Source organism: Heteronotia binoei, chromosome 7, assembly GCF_032191835.1.
Source record: "Heteronotia binoei isolate CCM8104 ecotype False Entrance Well chromosome 7, APGP_CSIRO_Hbin_v1, whole genome shotgun sequence".
Lineage (NCBI taxonomy): Eukaryota > Metazoa > Chordata > Lepidosauria > Squamata > Gekkonidae > Heteronotia > Heteronotia binoei.
This window is the reverse complement of record NC_083229.1, coordinates 8732026-8748580: the sequence shown is the minus strand read 5'-3', so window position 1 is coordinate 8748580 and position 16555 is coordinate 8732026. Positions and strand designations below refer to the sequence as shown.

General features: G+C 48.7%; 1 protein-coding gene across 1 annotated transcript in view; it reads right to left on the bottom strand.

Moving 5' to 3' along the window:
* Positions 1-16555, bottom strand: part of TSNARE1 (t-SNARE domain containing 1) — a 570576-nt gene that overhangs the window by 178804 nt on the left and 375217 nt on the right. Inside the window, exon 9 of the mRNA XM_060243065.1 lies at positions 404-517. Coding sequence (XP_060099048.1) covers positions 500-517 — 18 coding nt within the window. The 3' untranslated portion in view covers positions 404-499. The remainder of the gene's footprint in view (positions 1-403; positions 518-16555) is intronic.

Genomic DNA, 16555 nt, shown 5'->3' with positions numbered 1-16555 from the left:
GAAGTGCAGTCACAACACAGAGCCAGCAATGGCAAATCACCTCTAAACGTCTTTCCGTCCTGAAAATCCTATGAAGTCGCCTACGGGTTGGCAATAACTTGATAGCAAACACACACAACACACCCACTTACGAAACAAACCAATAAACAGTATACCGAGTGATCTGGAAGTAAGCTAAAACTCCAGCCAATATTTAAGGATCGACAGTTTTATGAATCCAGGCCACAAGTATAAAATATATTTCATCCCCCCTTTCAAGAATTCCTTTGATCCATCCAAGTCGCTTCCACATCATTCGCGAAACGCAGCGGTTTTAGTCAACAGTGGGAGCTTTGAACCATCCGCTTCTCTTAGATTTTATGCACACCCGCAGTTAAAAAAGAAATTCACGTGAAGCATTTACCTGTGAAAACTTCAGCAGGCTCAACGCTTGACAGAGACTGTGATGATTATGACAATAATCAGAAGAACCGCCAAGCCCGTGAGATGAAACAGCACTTTATCTTCTGGATCGCCGCTGATAGATGAAACAAAAATGAGAATAGAATCAAGATGTCGTTTCTGGATTGGAAGCTGACTGCCACACTGATAGACATGGAATGCGGTAATGAATAACAAGGGCATGGTCCGTATCTGGTACAATCTGAGAACATAAGAGAAGCCATGTTGGATCAGGGCCAATGGCCCATCCAGTCCAACACTCTGTGTCCACACAGTGGCCAGAAAAACCAAGTGCCATCAGGAGGTCCACCAGTGGGGTCAGGACACTAGAAGCCCTCCACTGTTTCCCCCCCACCAAGCACCAGAATACAGAGCATCACTGCCCTAGGCATAAGAACATAAGAGAAGTCATGTTGGATCAGGCAATGGCCCATCCAGTCCAACACTTCTTTGTCACACAGTGGTTAAAAAAACCCCAAGTGTCATCAGGAGGTCCACAGTGGGACCAGGATACTAGAAGTCCTCACACTATTGCCTCTCCCGAGCACCAAAAAAACAGAGCATCACTTGCCCCAGACAAAGAGTTCCAACAATACACTGTGGGTAATAGCCACTGATGCACCTCTGCTCCATATGTTTATACCAATCCCCTCTTTGAAGCTGGTTATGCTTGTAGCCGCCACCACCTCCTGTGGCAGTGAATTCCATGTGTTAATCACCCCTTCGGTGATTAAAATACTTCCTTTTATCAGTTCTAACCTGACTGCTCAGCAATTCCATTGAATGTCCACAAGTTCTTGTATTGTGAGAAAGAAAGAAAAGTGCTTCTTTCTCTACTTTCTCCATTCCATGCATAATCTTGTAAACCTCTATCATGTCACCTCTCAGTTGACATTTCTCCAAGCTAAAGAGCCCCAAGCGCTTTTACCTTTCTTCATAGAGAAAGTGTTCCAACCCTTTAATCATTCTAGTTGCCCTTTTCTGCACTTTTTCCAATGCTATAATATCCTTTTTGAGGTGCGGTGACCAGAATTCTACACAGTACTCCAAATGAGGCCGCACCATCGATTTATACGGGGAACATGATAATGGCTGATTTGAACTTGTTTCACATCTTCAGATAAATAGAGGGGTGGGAGGAGATGTGAGATTTGCACATCTTGGGGTAGGTAAAGTGGAGGGTTGTCAGTTCTGGAGTGTGAAATCCCTGGAGAGTTTGGGAGTGGAGTCTAGGAAAGCCGGAGTTTGGATAAAGAAGGGACCTCAGCGGGGTACAATGGCAAAAAGTCCACCTTATATATATACAGACACACACATATTGGCCACTGTGTGACACAGTGCGTGTGACACTGTGTGACAGAGTGTTGGACTGGATGGGACATTGGCCTGATCCAAATGGCTTCTCTTATGTTCTTCTGTGACACAGAGTGTTGGACTGGATGGGCCACTGGCCTGATCCAACATGGCTTCTCTTATGTTTTTATGTGACACAGAGTGTTGGACTGGATGGGCCATTGGCCTGATTCAACATGGCTTCTCTTATGTTCTTATGTGTGACACAGAGTGTTGGACTGGATGGGCCATTGGCCTGATCCAACATGGCTTCTCTTATGTTCTTCTGTGACACAGAGTGTTGGACTGGATGGGACATTGGCCTGATCCAAATGGCTTCTCTTATGTGTGACACAGAGTGTTGGACTGGATGGGACATTTGGCCTGATCCAACATGGCTTATCTTATGTTCTTATGTGACACAGAGTGTTGGACTGGATGGGCCATTGGGCTGATTCAACATGGCTTCTCTTATGTTCTTATGTGTGACACAGAGTGTTGGACTGGATGGGCCATTGGCCTGATCCAACATGGCTTCTCTTATGTTCTTCTGTGACACAGAGTGTTGGACTGGATGGGCCACTGGCCTGATCCAACATGGCTTCTCTTATGTTGTTATGGCAAGCTTAAAATATGCCTAAAAGTTCAGCAGTCTTACAATAATTTGTTTATTTAACAGTTTCTGATGACTGACATCTCTGAATTGTTGCATCAAAATCTGGAGACAATGCCTGTGCTGTAATTTGCAAACCTACTTTTGGTTTACTAACATTCATTCCCGAAATCTTATGGTCAATGCTTTGAGCCTAAGACCCAGAGGAAAACATGAAATGGCTGGGCATTGCAAGCTTTTGTACATAAACTGCTTCATGTGCTGGTCAGCCAATGGAGAAAATAGCGGCTTTGCTCTGTAGCTCCTGTGCGATTGAGCAAGACCGGCAAAGCAAGCTGTGATGCAGAAGGAAGCGAGAGAGAGAGAAGGACGCAAATGACAGCGAGAGGCTCACGGGCCAGATAGGAGCCCTCTGGGGGTCTGATTCAGCCCTCGGGCAGCACGTTTGTCACCCCTGGTCTATGACATTGTGCCCTGCTGAGGCACCTCCCACTATGCTTCCCACCACACCCAAATCCCTAGTGCTTTTCCACCTCAAGGCTGTCGACTCTAGTTTGCTGGCTAATGAAGGAAGTAAGGTTGCCAGGTCCCTCCTCGAAACGGGCACAGGCTGGGGCGACTTGCCAAGACTGCTGCTGTCGACGTGGCGGCGTCACTTCCAGTGTGTACCAGAAGTGATGCCATTACGTTGTGATGTTGCAGTGGCCCTCCGGTATCTGGGCAAAAAACTCTATGGTAAAAATGGCTTCTACCATAGAGATTTTGCCCGAGTGCCAGAGTGTTGCTGTGGCATCACCAACATGACGACGTCACTTCCGGTACACTCTGGAAGCGAGGCTGCCGCCTCACCCGCGGCATAGCCTTGGCCTCCTTCCCACCCCTGTTAAGTCCCCTCTTTCGCTTCCTTCTGCATCAGAACTTAACATTCATTCCAGAAATCTTATGGCACTGCAAGGGTGGGGTTGGGGGAGGAGATTCCATCTCCAGGGAGGTGAAGGAAATCAAGGAAAGAGAAACTCAAGAGTCAAAGATTTCCCACCCACCCTGGCTTTTTTCCTAGCATTCCATTTGCACTTGATGCAGTCATGTACCCCATCATTTCTGATAAAGGAGGCCAGCAGGAAAAAAACACTACGCAAAGAGCTGGGCAGGGTGACCTTTTACGATATGTACAAATTATAATGTGTTGCCCAAATCGGGCAACCTTTGCAGAAAAGCTTCCCTCAAAACACAGCGATGGATTTTTTCCCCCCCGATTAAATACCAGCAGCGCAGAGAGGAAAGGCCAACGATATCATTAACGACTTCTCTGTTTGTTTCGCGGAGAGCATTTATTTAAACAACAACGAAGCGGGGGCTTCCCTCACAATGACGTTCGGCTGGATCCTGTAGCCCAGTGTAAGCGCCGGAGTCCTGCGACGTTTTGCATCACGACCTGGACAAGTCAATCTGGATTAGCTGCAATTGGCCGTAATTGAAGGGTATATCGGGTATGACCACACCACAGCAGGGCTGGAAGGTTGACCATTTGGGTACAGTGCTTTCCAAGGACACAAATGTTGCAGCAAGCAAATAAAAACTGCAGATTCAGGAGGGTTGCTGGGTTGGTCAGAAGTACATCGGGGAGGGACGGTGGCTCAGTGGTAGAGCATCTGCTGGGTAAGCAGAAAGTCCCAGGTTCAATCCCCGGCATCTCCAACTAAAAAGGGTCCAGGCAAGTAGGTATGAAAAACCTCAGCTTGAGACTCTAGAGAGCCATGAATGGGGCTGTGGCTCAGTGGTAGAGCACCTGCTCAATAAGCAGAAGGTCTCAGGTTCAATCCCCAGCATCTCCAACTAAAAAGGGTCCAGGCAAATAGGCGTGAAAAACCTCAGCTTGAGACCCCGGAGAGCCGCTGCCAGTCTGAGTAGAAAGCACTGACTTTGATGGACCGAGGGTCTGATTCAGTAGAAGGCAGCTTCAAATGTTCACATATAAAAGCAAGATTTGAGTCCAATAAAAAGCAATAATTTGAGTTCAATAAGATTCCCATGGTGTAAGCTTTTGTGACTCTGGGTGGAGTCACACAAGAGGTTTGGCCCAACCTAGCCCCGCCACCGATTCGGATTAAAAGTGCACGATCACAGAACCATAGAATCATAGTTGGAGTTGGAGGGGACCTCCAGGGTCATCTAGTCCACCCCCCTGCACAATGTAGGAAGCTCACAAAGGGAAAGGAAAGGTCCCCTGTGCAAGCACCAGTCGTTTCCGACTCTGGGGTGACGTTGCTTTCACAATGTTTTTACGGCAGACTTTTGACAGGGTGGTTTGCCCTTGCCTTTCTCAGTCCTCTACACTCCCCGCCCCCAGCAAGCTGGGTACTCATTTTACCCACCTCGGAAGGATGGAAGGCTGAGTCATCCTGGAGCCAGCTACCTGAATCCAGCTTTCGCTGGGATCGGACTCAGATTGTAAGCAGAGAGTTCAGATCACAGTACCCCAGTACTGCTGCTTTACCACTCTGCGCCACGGGAACGCTATTGGTTTCACGTTTTCTCGGCAGACTTTTTATGGGAACCATTGCGTTCCCCAGTCTTTTACACTTCCCCCCAGCAAGCTGGGGACTCATTTGACTGACCTCGGAAGGATGGAAGGCTGAGTCAATCTTGAGCTGGCTACCTGAATCCAGCTTTCGCTGGGATCAAACTCAGGTCGTGAGCAGAGAGTTCTGATCACAGTCCTGCTCCTTCACCACTCTGCGCCACGGGGCCGCTAGTTCACAAAGACCTCCCCCTAAATTCACTGGAGCCTCCTTGCTGTCAGATGGCCATCCATCCTCTGCTTAAAAACCTCCAAGGTAGGAGAGCCCACCACATTCTGAAGGGCACATCTGCCCTCTGAGCTGTACCCATTCTCACCCTGTCTCCAGGCGACTCCTACCCGGATTAAAATGCCACCAGGATTGTCCTGGTAGTTTCCTCCCTGAATTGCATCTAGGTAGCAGAATCAGAGGCTGTCTGAACGCCTGGGTGCATCTCATAAGCGGAAGGGTTGTGTGATCGCACCAAGCCATTTATGGCATGGTCAGGTTCCCTTCCCCCCAACCCTTTTTCGAGGAGCACTTGTGTGTTTCTCTGCTTGAGCGTTCACACAGGGGACTTTTCAGTGGCAGGTCCATGGTTTGGCCATGCTAGCAACCATGGACCACTGTTTGAATCCTGTCGCTTCAATGGCGGCTGTCTGATAGCCCAGAAATGGACCAAACTCAAGCAGGGTTTTTTGGCGATGGGATAATACTGCGTCTATTTCACAGCGTGAAACCCCCCTCGGTTGTTCAGCTGATGGTCTGGTATAGTGGTTTGGTGTAGCGGTTAAGTGTGCCAGTTTGGTGTAGTGGTTAGGTGCACGGATTCTTATCTGGGAAAACCGGGTTCGATTCCCCACTCCTCCACTTGCACCTGCTGGAATGGACTTGGGTTAGCCAGAGCTCAAGTTCTCCTGGAAAGGGCAGCTGCTGTGAGAGCCCTCTCAGCCTCATCCACCTCACAAGGTCTCTGTTGTAGGGGGAGAAGATACAGGAGATTGTAAGCCGCTCTGAGTCTCTGATTCAGAGAGAAGGATGGGGTATAAATCTGCAGTCTTCTTCTTCTGCAGTCTTTTTCAAGTTGAAATGCACCTGTCTGGAAGAAGGTCAGCACTAGAAGTAGGCACAAACTGGAAAAATGGAGGTTTATGGTTCATTTGGATTTTGTCTACAAGACTCAAGAAGCTAACAGGTGTCAGAAAACACATTGGCAGGCACCATATTGGAGACAACTGGCCAACCTGATAATTGCGGAGAATTTTTGATCATTCACCTGGTTAAATTATAGTCATTTCCCCATTATAACAAGCCTCTGGGTACCTAAGGATTCAGACAATTCAGTTTTGAGTTTGCAAACTTCTTGGAGAAGAAACTTTTTCATCTCAACAAGATATTTCAGTTATTTCGGGAGGGGGGAAACGAGGACAGAGAGACTCCAAAGCGATTACCAAATAAGCGGATTAGAACTCAAGAGAAGCTCTAACGACATAAAGAAGTTAGAAATATATGATGATCTCCCCAAAAAAAATGTAATATGGTAAGTACGAAGGATAAGACAAACCCAATGGAAGACAGGCAACGTGTACTTGACACGGCTCACGTGGAATTCAAATTCAGATATAAGTAGCTGTCATGGCTGATGGAAGAAGGGAGCTGAAGAACCTATCAGAACTACTAAGGTTTCAAGCAGGCCTCCGATTCTGTGCTTGTGGCCCCCACCGCGCCATCCCACGGCTTGGAGAAGGCATTCCTCTCTTTAAATTGCTTCTCCAAGCCGCCGGTTGGCTTGTCTTTAAGTTTAAGTTTAAATTGCTTTCTCTCTACCTGTCCCTTCCTCCTCCCTTCCATGTCCTTCCTTCCTTCCTTCCTTCCTTCCTTCCTTCCTTCCTTCCTTCCTTCCTTCCTTCCTTCCTTCTATGTCCTTCCTTCCTTCCTTCCTTCCTTCCTTCCTTCCTTCCTTCCTTCCTTCCTTCCTTCCTTCCTTCCTTCCTTCCTTCCTTCCTCCCTCCCTCCCTCCCTCCCTCCCTCCCTTGCTTCTCTCATACATCTGACGTTCACCTCTTGTGGTTCTCAAACATCTGGGGTTTACTCTACATGGCTCTTATGTTCAGCACGTTTGGCTACCCCTGCTCTAAACCCATTATTTTAAAAACTTTGCGACATTGCTAAATATAAGTAAGTGGTTGGGCCTTCTGATTATAAGATAAAAAATGCCTCCTGGAAGGAGACTCTAACCCCAAAGTTGCTGGAATTGGGGGAGGACACTACTACTACTACACCACCACCACTACTACCACTGCTACTACCATTACTACTACCACCACCACTAGGGTTGCCAAGTCCAATTCAAGAAATATCTGGGGACTTTGGGGGCGGAGCCAGGAGACTTTGGGGGTGGAGCCAGGAGACATTGGGGTGGAGCCAGGAACAAGGGTGGGACAAGCATAATTGAACTCCAAAGGGAGTTCTGGCCATCACATTTAAAGGGACCGCACACCTTTTTAAGTGAAGGATAGGGGCACCGTCTTTTGGGGCTCATAGAATTGGACCCTCTGGTCCAATCGTTTTGAAACTTGGGGGGGTATTTTGTAAGTAAGTAAGTTTTATTCTTATATCCCGCCCTCCCCCGCCAAAGGCGGGCTCAGGGCGGCTCACAGACATGGCGTGCCATGATTTAGATAAAATACAAAATAAACAATGATTTAAAATACAGTTCAATTACATAAATTAATTAAAATAGATAAGACAGGTGCTATAACTACTATCAATCTCAATTATACATACTGTCATACAATCATTACTGTCAGTTACAGTTATGCATTTTGGGGAGAGGCACTAGATGCTATACTAAAAATTTGGTGCCTCTACCTCAAAAAATACCCCCCCCCCGAGCCCTCAATACCCATGGATCAATTCCCTATTATTCCCTATGGGAATTGTTCTCCACAGGGAATAATAGAGCGCCCAGTAGACATTTCCCTCCCCCCCACGCTTTCTAAAGGGGGGGGAGGGCCTTCAAACCAGGGAATCCCCTGCCCCCTCCCTCCCTCACACACACAAAGACTTACTAGATCTCCTTCCTGCAGAACTCTACTTGCTGTGAAAATGAAAGCAAAAGAAAGGGAGGAGCCGTTCTCCATGGAAACTATTACTACCCTTTCCAATGAAGCCCCTCCTGTTTCCTGCGCAGCCTTAAAGGAACAGCCTTGAACGGATCAGTTTGCAGGTTTCTAAACCTGCAGGAGCTCTACAACTGCATGATGCCTACACGCATGTTCTCCCCCCCCCCCCGCTTCCGGATTTTTGGAGACCGGGGGAGGAGGCAGCAAATTCGGGGGTCCCCCGCCAGGGCGGGGGGGGGGGAAGCCTATCCACCACCACTACTACTGTGAATTAAACTACTACCACTACTACCACCACCACAACTACTACTAGTAGTAGTGCTGTAGTGGCTACTGTCAACTACTGTCAAAGCAACATTTAAAAAAAATCTCCACAGCCAATCAAATCTCTGGTGGCCAATCGGAAGCCTCGGTGGCAAAAGCTGTACCAGGCCCTGCCCACTTTTTGAAAGCACTTGGGGGGAGTGCTGGGAAAGGTGTGAGGAACCATGGTGCCTGCTGGCACCATGTTGGGGACAGCTGCCCTAGAGCCTCTTCTACAGTCCTCAGCAGTTAACCAAACTCCAGTAACCTTCTTAAAGAAAAGAGAGCCAGTTTGGTGTCGTGGTTAAGTGTGCAGACTCTTATCTGGGAGTTTGATTCCCCACTCCTCCACTTGCACCTGCTGTGATGGCCTTGGGTCAGCCAGAGCTCTGGCAGAGGTTGTCCTTGAAAGGGCAGCTGCTGGGAGAGCCCTCTCAGCCCCACCCACCTCACAGGGTGTCTGTTGTGGGGGAGGGAGATAAAGGAGATTGTGAGCCGCTCTGAGACTCTGAGATTTGGAGTGGAGGCGGGATATAAATCCAATATCATCGTCATCATCACATGCATTTCTACCCCTTCCCAACTAGCAGAGGTGGCCCTGCCACTAGGCAAACTAGGTGGTTGCCTAGGGTGCCAGCCTTCAGGGGGCGTGGAATTGGGCACCCCTATGCAACTCAGTGATGTTATTAATGCCAGACGGTCGAGGGCCAGCCCTGCCAACTAAAACTAATATTTGTTAAATGCTCACATGGGGGAACACCTTAAGCAAAGGAACGGGGACATCCCCCTCTGGTGTGGATTAATTAAACAATCCCATTAGCTCAGTTTCCTCTTCTTGACACTTGGCAGCTGACATCAATCGGGCCACAATCAAGATAGCAATTCAGGTTAATTAGATTCCCACTGTCAGCGGAGATCAGCTTGCTTGAACGTGGGGCTGTCATTTAAGAATAATGAATCGTGGACGGCTTTATCGGACGGCGCCGCGTGTCAGCAGACAGCAAGGAGAGGCTGGTGCTCTGCCATAGGCCTTTGGGAGGGGGGATGTTCCCACCTTGCCCGGCCAAAGGGAGGCCTCTCGTTTTGGTCTCTGGAGTGCGGGCGCACCACACCGTGCACTGAAATGCTGTAACAGGATGGGGTTTCACTCTCTTGCACTAGAGGAAGACAGCGAGTCACGATCTCTGAGAGCCCAGTTTGGTGTAGTGGTTAAGTGTGCGGACTCTTATCTGGCAGAATCGGGTTTGATTCCCCACTCCTCCACTTGTACCTGTCGGAACGGCCTTGGGTCAGCCAGAGCTCTGGCAGAGGTTGTCCTTGAAAGGGCAGCTTCTGGGAGAGATCACTCAGCCCCACCCACCTCACAGGGTGTCTGTTGTGGGAGAAGATATAGGAGATTGTAAGCCACTCTGAGTCTCTGATTCAGACAAAAGGGCGGGGCATAAATCTGCAGTCATTGTCTTCTTCTTCTTTTCTTCTCAGTGTAACCCTTTTGGCTTTGGCCCAGCCCCGCCACTCTTTCTGTTACTTGGACTTGCCCTGCGCTCTTCCCCAGTAGCATATTGGGCACCTTCTGACCTGAGGGGCTCATCTTCCAGCGCCATATCTTTTAGCCTTTTGTTACTGTCCATGGGGTTTTCTTGGCAAGGATATTGGAGTGGGTTGCCACTTCCTTCTCCAGTGGATCGTATTTTGTCTGGGTTCTCAGCTGCGGCCTGTTCATCTTGGGTGGCCCTGCGTGGCACAGCCCACAGCCTCATTGAACCACACAAGCCCTTCCGCCACGACAAGGCAGCAATCCAAGAGAGGGCTGGTTTACCCAACAGGAAGTTGGCAACCTTATGAGGCTCACTGCTAAACCGTGAACAGGTTGCTTGCAATTAATTGCGGAGCTGGAGGCTGTAGAGTCCTTCTAACTTCTAATGTCAAGACAGTGTGCGTTTGCAATAAAAAAGGCCAACGCCATGCTGGGAATTATTAGGAAGGGAATTGAAAACAAATCAGCCAGTATCATAATGCCCCTGTATAAATCGATGGTGCAGTCTCATTTGGAGTACTGTGTGCAGTTCTGGTTGCCGCACCTCAAAAAGGATATTATAGCATTGGAGAAAGTCCAGAAAAGGGCAACTAAAATGATTAAAGGGCTGGAGCACTTTCCCTATGAAGAAAGGTTGAAACGCTTGGGACTCTAGCTTGGAGAAACGTCGACTGCGGGGTGACATGATAGAGGTTTACAAAATAATGCATGCGATGGAGAAAGTAGAGAAAGAAGTACTTTTCTCCCTTTCTCACAATACAAGAACTCGTGGGCATTCGATGAAATTGCTGAGCAGACAGGTTAAAACGGATAAAAGGAAGTACTTCTTCACCCAAAGGGTGATTAACATGTGGAATTCACTGCCACAGGAGGTGGTGGCGCCCACAAGTATAGCCACCTTCAAGAGGGGTTTAGATAAAAATATGGAGCAGAGGTCCATCAGTGGCTATTAGCCACAGTGCGTATGTATATATAAAATTTTTTGCCACTGTGTGACACAGAGTGTTGGACTGGATGGGCCGTTGGCCTGATCCAACATGGCTTCTCTTATGTTCTTAACTTTATCCAGTTTTTGCATTCCATGTCCTGAACGTCTATGAACTTTTCTCGACGGCTTTTATGCTTCTACTCTTAACGGTTCTAATTTTAAGATTCTGGGCCGGAGCACCTTGAAAGCTTCAAAAACCCAAAGAAGAGTGGGTCGTTGGAAAACTGCAGCTCAGCGAAATTGTTCAGGGATCACTGGCCTCCGCAAAGTGCAACCCCCCCCCCAGTCCGCCCCCTGCCAGCTCCGCTGCGCAGCAACATCTGGTCTCTCCTGCTTCGAGCAACTTGGAGGTGACATGAATAAAAGAAAAGGCTGCCTTTCTCAGAATGTGCTTCCACTTGTGAGGCCCGGGCAGGGCGTTCCATCAGCAGGAATAATCTGGGCACACTTCCACAGATCCTACCCCTCTCGCTTGGACAGTTCACATTCGTGATTTCAGTAATTGCCTAATTCCAGAAAATGATCCAGACGGCACGGCCGTTGGCTGTTAGGATATCAGACAGGATTTTAACATATATAATCCACCTACAGTTCTCAGCCATGTTTTATTTATTTACTTAATTCAGTTTGTATCCTGCCCTCCCCGCCGAGGCAGGCTCGGGGCGGCTCACAGGGTCATGTGTCGCGTTCTCCGGGTGCAGGCAGGCAGAAGTCCAAAGCTAGTCCAAGGTCAAAGTCCAGGAAGTCAAGCAGGAGCCAAGTCACCAATGCGGAATCACAAACCAGAATCAGAAGTCAATGTCCAAAAGCCAAAAGGTCAGGGTGCCAAGGAAATTAAGCAGGTCAGAATCAGGAATCAGGAGGGAGTCTGGATGCAAGCCAGAGAATAGACTTGTTACTTCCACAAGGTTACCAGGTCCTGGGTGGGAGCTATATGGGAGTCTGCTCCCTGGGTGGCAGTGACTCTGCTAGAACTCAGGGCTGAGAGATCTGAAGCCTCGGCATGCCTCATGTCTTTGCTCTGAAAGTTCTTTCTGGAGCCTGCTTCGAACTCTTGAGATGGGAGGAAGAGAACTTGGAGGAGATTGATCGTCAGCAGCTCACACTGTTGACTGGAGAGTGATTAATGGGCCAGCTGCTGTTTGTTCAGCTGAGGAACTGGCTGGTAACTCTTCCATGTCTGTTAACCCTTCCAGCTCCTCCTCGTCAGGGCTCATGACATCATGCATACACATGAACATAAACATACAGTAAAACATTAAACCAGTAGAAACAATTTAAAACATAGAAACTGACATTTCATTTCAGGTGCTATGATCTTAAGCGTGTTGTCTTGCTATTCCGGTGAAGTGTTCCCCGTAAACAGATCTCAATGGTCCAGATGTTCTATATGGAGTGGATTGCAAGAAGGGGTCCAGATATTTTTTTCGAAGGCTGTAGTAGCCAACGATCTATCTTGCAAATGCCTGGTGGAAGAATGTCGTCTTGCAGGCCCTGTAGAACTATACGAACTCTCGCACAGCCCTGACCTCCTCCGGGAGCTCATTCCACCAGTGTGGGGCTGCTACAGAAAAGGCCCTAGCTCTAGTAGTCATGAGCCTGGCCTCTTTAGGACCAGGGATTGATAGCAGGTTTTTTGACCCAGACCAAAGTGCTCTCTGGGGAACATGTGGAGAAAGGCAGTCCCTAAGGTATGCAGGTCCCTGGCCATGTAGGGCTTTGAAGGTAAGAATCAGCACCTTGAAACGAATCCGGCATGCAATGGGCAACCAGTGCATATTTAGACTGCAACAAAGATTTTTTTTTTATGAGCTCACAAGATGCTGCAGCTTATAAAGAACATTGGTGCAGAGCTATTTTCTGTGGCCCCAGAAAGTATGACCAGAACCAACGGGTTGAAATTAAATCAAAAGAGTTTCCGGCTCAACACTAGGAAGAACTTCCTGACCGTTAGAGCGGTTTCTCAGTGGAACAGGCTTCCTCGGGAGGTGGTGGGCTCTCCTTCCTTGGAGGTTCTGCAACTGAGGCTGGATGGCCATCTGACAGCAATGAAGATCCTGTGAATTTAGGGGGAGGTGTTTGTGAGTTTCCTGCATTGTGCAGGGGATTGGACTCGATGACCCTGGAGTTGGACCCTTCCAACTCTGTGATTCTATGATTCCCTTTTCATGAGGAAGCCAAGCATCAAGGCTTCCTCAGGAGGTGGTGGGCTCTCCTTCCTTGGAGATTTTAAAGCAGAGGCTAGATGGCCATCTGACAGCAATGAAGATCCTGCGAATTTAGGGGGAGGTGTTTGTGAGTTTCCTGCATTGTTGGGTTGGGCTCAATGACCCTGGAGGTGCCTTCCAACTCTGTGATTCTATGATTCCTTGGTGATCTCCCATCCAAGCGTTAACCAGGGCTGACCTTGCTGAGCTTCCAAGCTCTGATGAGATCAGGCCAGCCTGGGTCAATCCATTGTTGTTCTGAAAAGTGTCATCTAGTTGTAGTCAATGTATGGTGGCCCGATAGGCTTCTCAGCACAAGAGGCATTCAGAGGTGATTTTCCCATTGCCTGCCTCTGCGCAGCAACCTTGGACGCCTTGGGTGATCTCCCATCCAAGGACTAACGAGGGCCAGTTCTAGGGTTGCCAATCCCCAGGTGGGGGCAGGGGATCCGCCAGTTTGGAGGCCCTCCCTCCCCCACTTCAGGGTCATCAGAAAGCAGGGGGAGGGAAGGGAAATGTCTGCTCGACACTCTATTATTCTGTATGGAGTCTTATTCTTATAGGAAATGATGGAGAATTGATCCGCGGGTATCTGGGGCTCTGGGGGAGGGGTGTTGTTTGAGGCAGAGGCACCAACTTTTCAGCATAGCATCCAGTGGCTCTTCCCAAAATACCCCCCAAGTTTCAAAAAGATTGGACCAGGGGGTCCAATTCTATGAGCCCCAAAAGGAGGTGCCCCTATCCTCCATTATTTCCAATGGAGGGAAGGTCAAGTCCTATGAGGAAAGACTGAAGGAGCTGGGGATGTTTAGCCTGGAGAGGAGGTGGCTCAGAGGTGATAGGATCACCATCTTCAAATACATGAAGGGCTGTCATCTAGAGGATGGTGTGGAATTGTTTTCTGTGGCCCCAGATGGTAGGACCAGAACCAATGGGTTGAAATTAAATTCAGCTCAATATTAGGAAGAACTTCCTGACCGTTAGAACGGTTCCTCAGTGGAACAGGCTTCCTCGGGAGGTGGTGGGTTTTAAAAGGTGTGCCGTCCCTTTAAATGTGATGGCCAGGACTCCCTTTGGAGTTCGATTATGCTTGTCAGAGCCTTGCTCTTGGCTCCTATACGAGCTCTCGCATAGCCCTGACCTCCTCCGGGAGCTCATTCCACCAGTGTGGGGCTGCTACAGAAAAGGCCCTAGCTCTAGTAGTCATGAGCCTGGCCTCTTTAGGACCAGGGATTGGTCCCCCCAAATCCCCAGATATTTCTTGAATTGGACTTGGCAACCCTAGCCAGCCCTGATTAGGTTCTGTGATCCAATGTCCCGGAGCAGGGCAGATTCCGGCAGTAGAAACCAAGGGCAACAAAGCAGGGACACTAACCAAGCTTGCATGGCCAATGCGTCAGTCCAAAAGTCATGCAAAAGAGGCCAACCGAGAATTCAGGGAACAATGTACAATCAGGCCCAAGAGGCACGGTCAACGTTGAGCCGGCCACCTGAACCCAGCTTCCGCTGGGATCGAACTCAGGTCATGAGCAGAGCTTGGACTGCGGTACTGCAGCTTTACCACTCGGCACCACGGGGCTCCAACCCTACAAAGCTAAGCATAGAATTATGTCAAGTATCTGGGTATACCTATTTAGCTCATTGGAGCCGGAAGAACAGAGCTTGGGGGAACTAGGGACAACGGGCAGTGGGATCCTGATACCTGCTGCCCTGCACCAATCATAGGGCCCCAGCCAGTTTGAATGGACCAGTATACCCCGTTAGAGCGGGAACCCAGAGTTATATATAGTTAGGGCCCCGTTGGCCGGTTCCTAGTCTTGTCAGTGCAGCCATATACCATCCTGCCCCTATTAAAGAGCTGTTATCACTGTTGGAGCCCTGTGGTGCTATGTGGTAAAGCTGCAGTACTGCAGTCGGAGCCCTCTGCTCACGACCTGAGTTCGATCCTGGCGGAAGCTGGTTCAGGTAGCCGGCTCCAGGTTGACTCAGCCTTCCATCCTTCCGAGGTCGGTCAAATGAGTCCCCAGCTTGCTGGGGGGAAAGTGTAGAGGACTGGGGAAGGCAATGGCAAACCACCCCGTGAAGAAGTCTGCCGTGAAAACGTTGTGAAAGCAACGTCACTCCAGAGTCGAAAACGACTGGTGCTTGCACAGGGGACTACCGTTACCTTTTTATCACTGTTATCTTGTCTCCTCGGGGAGGGACGGTGGCTCAGTGGTAGAGCATCTGATCGGGAAGCAGAAGGTCCCAGGTTCAATCCCTGGCATCTCCAAAAAAGGGTCCAGGCAAATAGGTGTGAAAAGCCTCAGCTTGAGACCCTGGAGAGCTGCTGCCAGTCTGAGAAGACAATACTGACTTTGATGGACCAAAGATCTGATTCATATTCATAAGGCAGCTTCATATGTTCATATGTTCCTCGATGCTTTGAACCCACCCAAAACAAGTGCCTGTGTGTTCAGAAGCAAAACAAAGAAACCAAAATGGGGAGGGGGTGCCGAGAAAGAAGCCCTCGCCTTACCCAGAGGGCTTCGTGTTTTTCCTGGCAAAAAGCCTAATTATTTCTGAATGGATTTAGCAAAAAAAAAGAAGAAGAAGCACCTCCTTATATTTCCTGTGCAAATATATGCACCAGACTATGGCATTCCAGATACATCTATTTGTATATGTTTAGACTGCGTTTCAGATCAATTATTCAGGAGGAAAAATATCCAATTTAGAAAGATGCGCCCAGATCGTGTTTATTCCATAACGAGCTGTTGTCTCCAATGATGCTTTTTTTCAAGAAAGTAGATGACAAACGTCGCAATTTTTTAACAAATGGCTACATCCCGCCGAGGAAGGGAGGGAGGGGACTGTCAAAAGCACGGCTCAGGGTATAAACTCAAAGTGAGCGCTTAGCAAGGAATTAACGCTATAAGGGGAATACATTAATTCCAAAATCAAGGGAGCTGTTAGACGATTATCACATGCCTGTTTATCCACACACACGGATAAATTCCCCACCAGCCAAATCTCTCTCTAAATAGTTGTACTGATGCGAAATTAGGGGGGTGGGGGGGATGTAGCTACTAGATGTACACGGGTGTGCATAGATACTGCATGACAACACCCCCTAAATGTCCGTAAAGCCTGGAAAATTTGCACTGGGAAAGATGCAGCTGGGGAAAGTGCGAAGGAAGAGGAAATGTATGTCACAGAGCTGGAATTCCAACTAAGGTCTCCCAGAACTTTAATCATAGAGCTGGAAGGGGACGCCAGGATCGTCAAGTCTAACCCTCTGCATAGTGCAGGACATTTACGAATACTTCCCCCACCCAGGGGTGGAATTCTAGCAGGAGCTCCTTTGCATACTAGGCCACACACCCCTGCCATAGCCAATCCTGCAAGAGCTTACAAAAAAGAGCCTTGTAAGCTCTTGGAGGATTGGCTACATAAGGGGTGTGTGGCC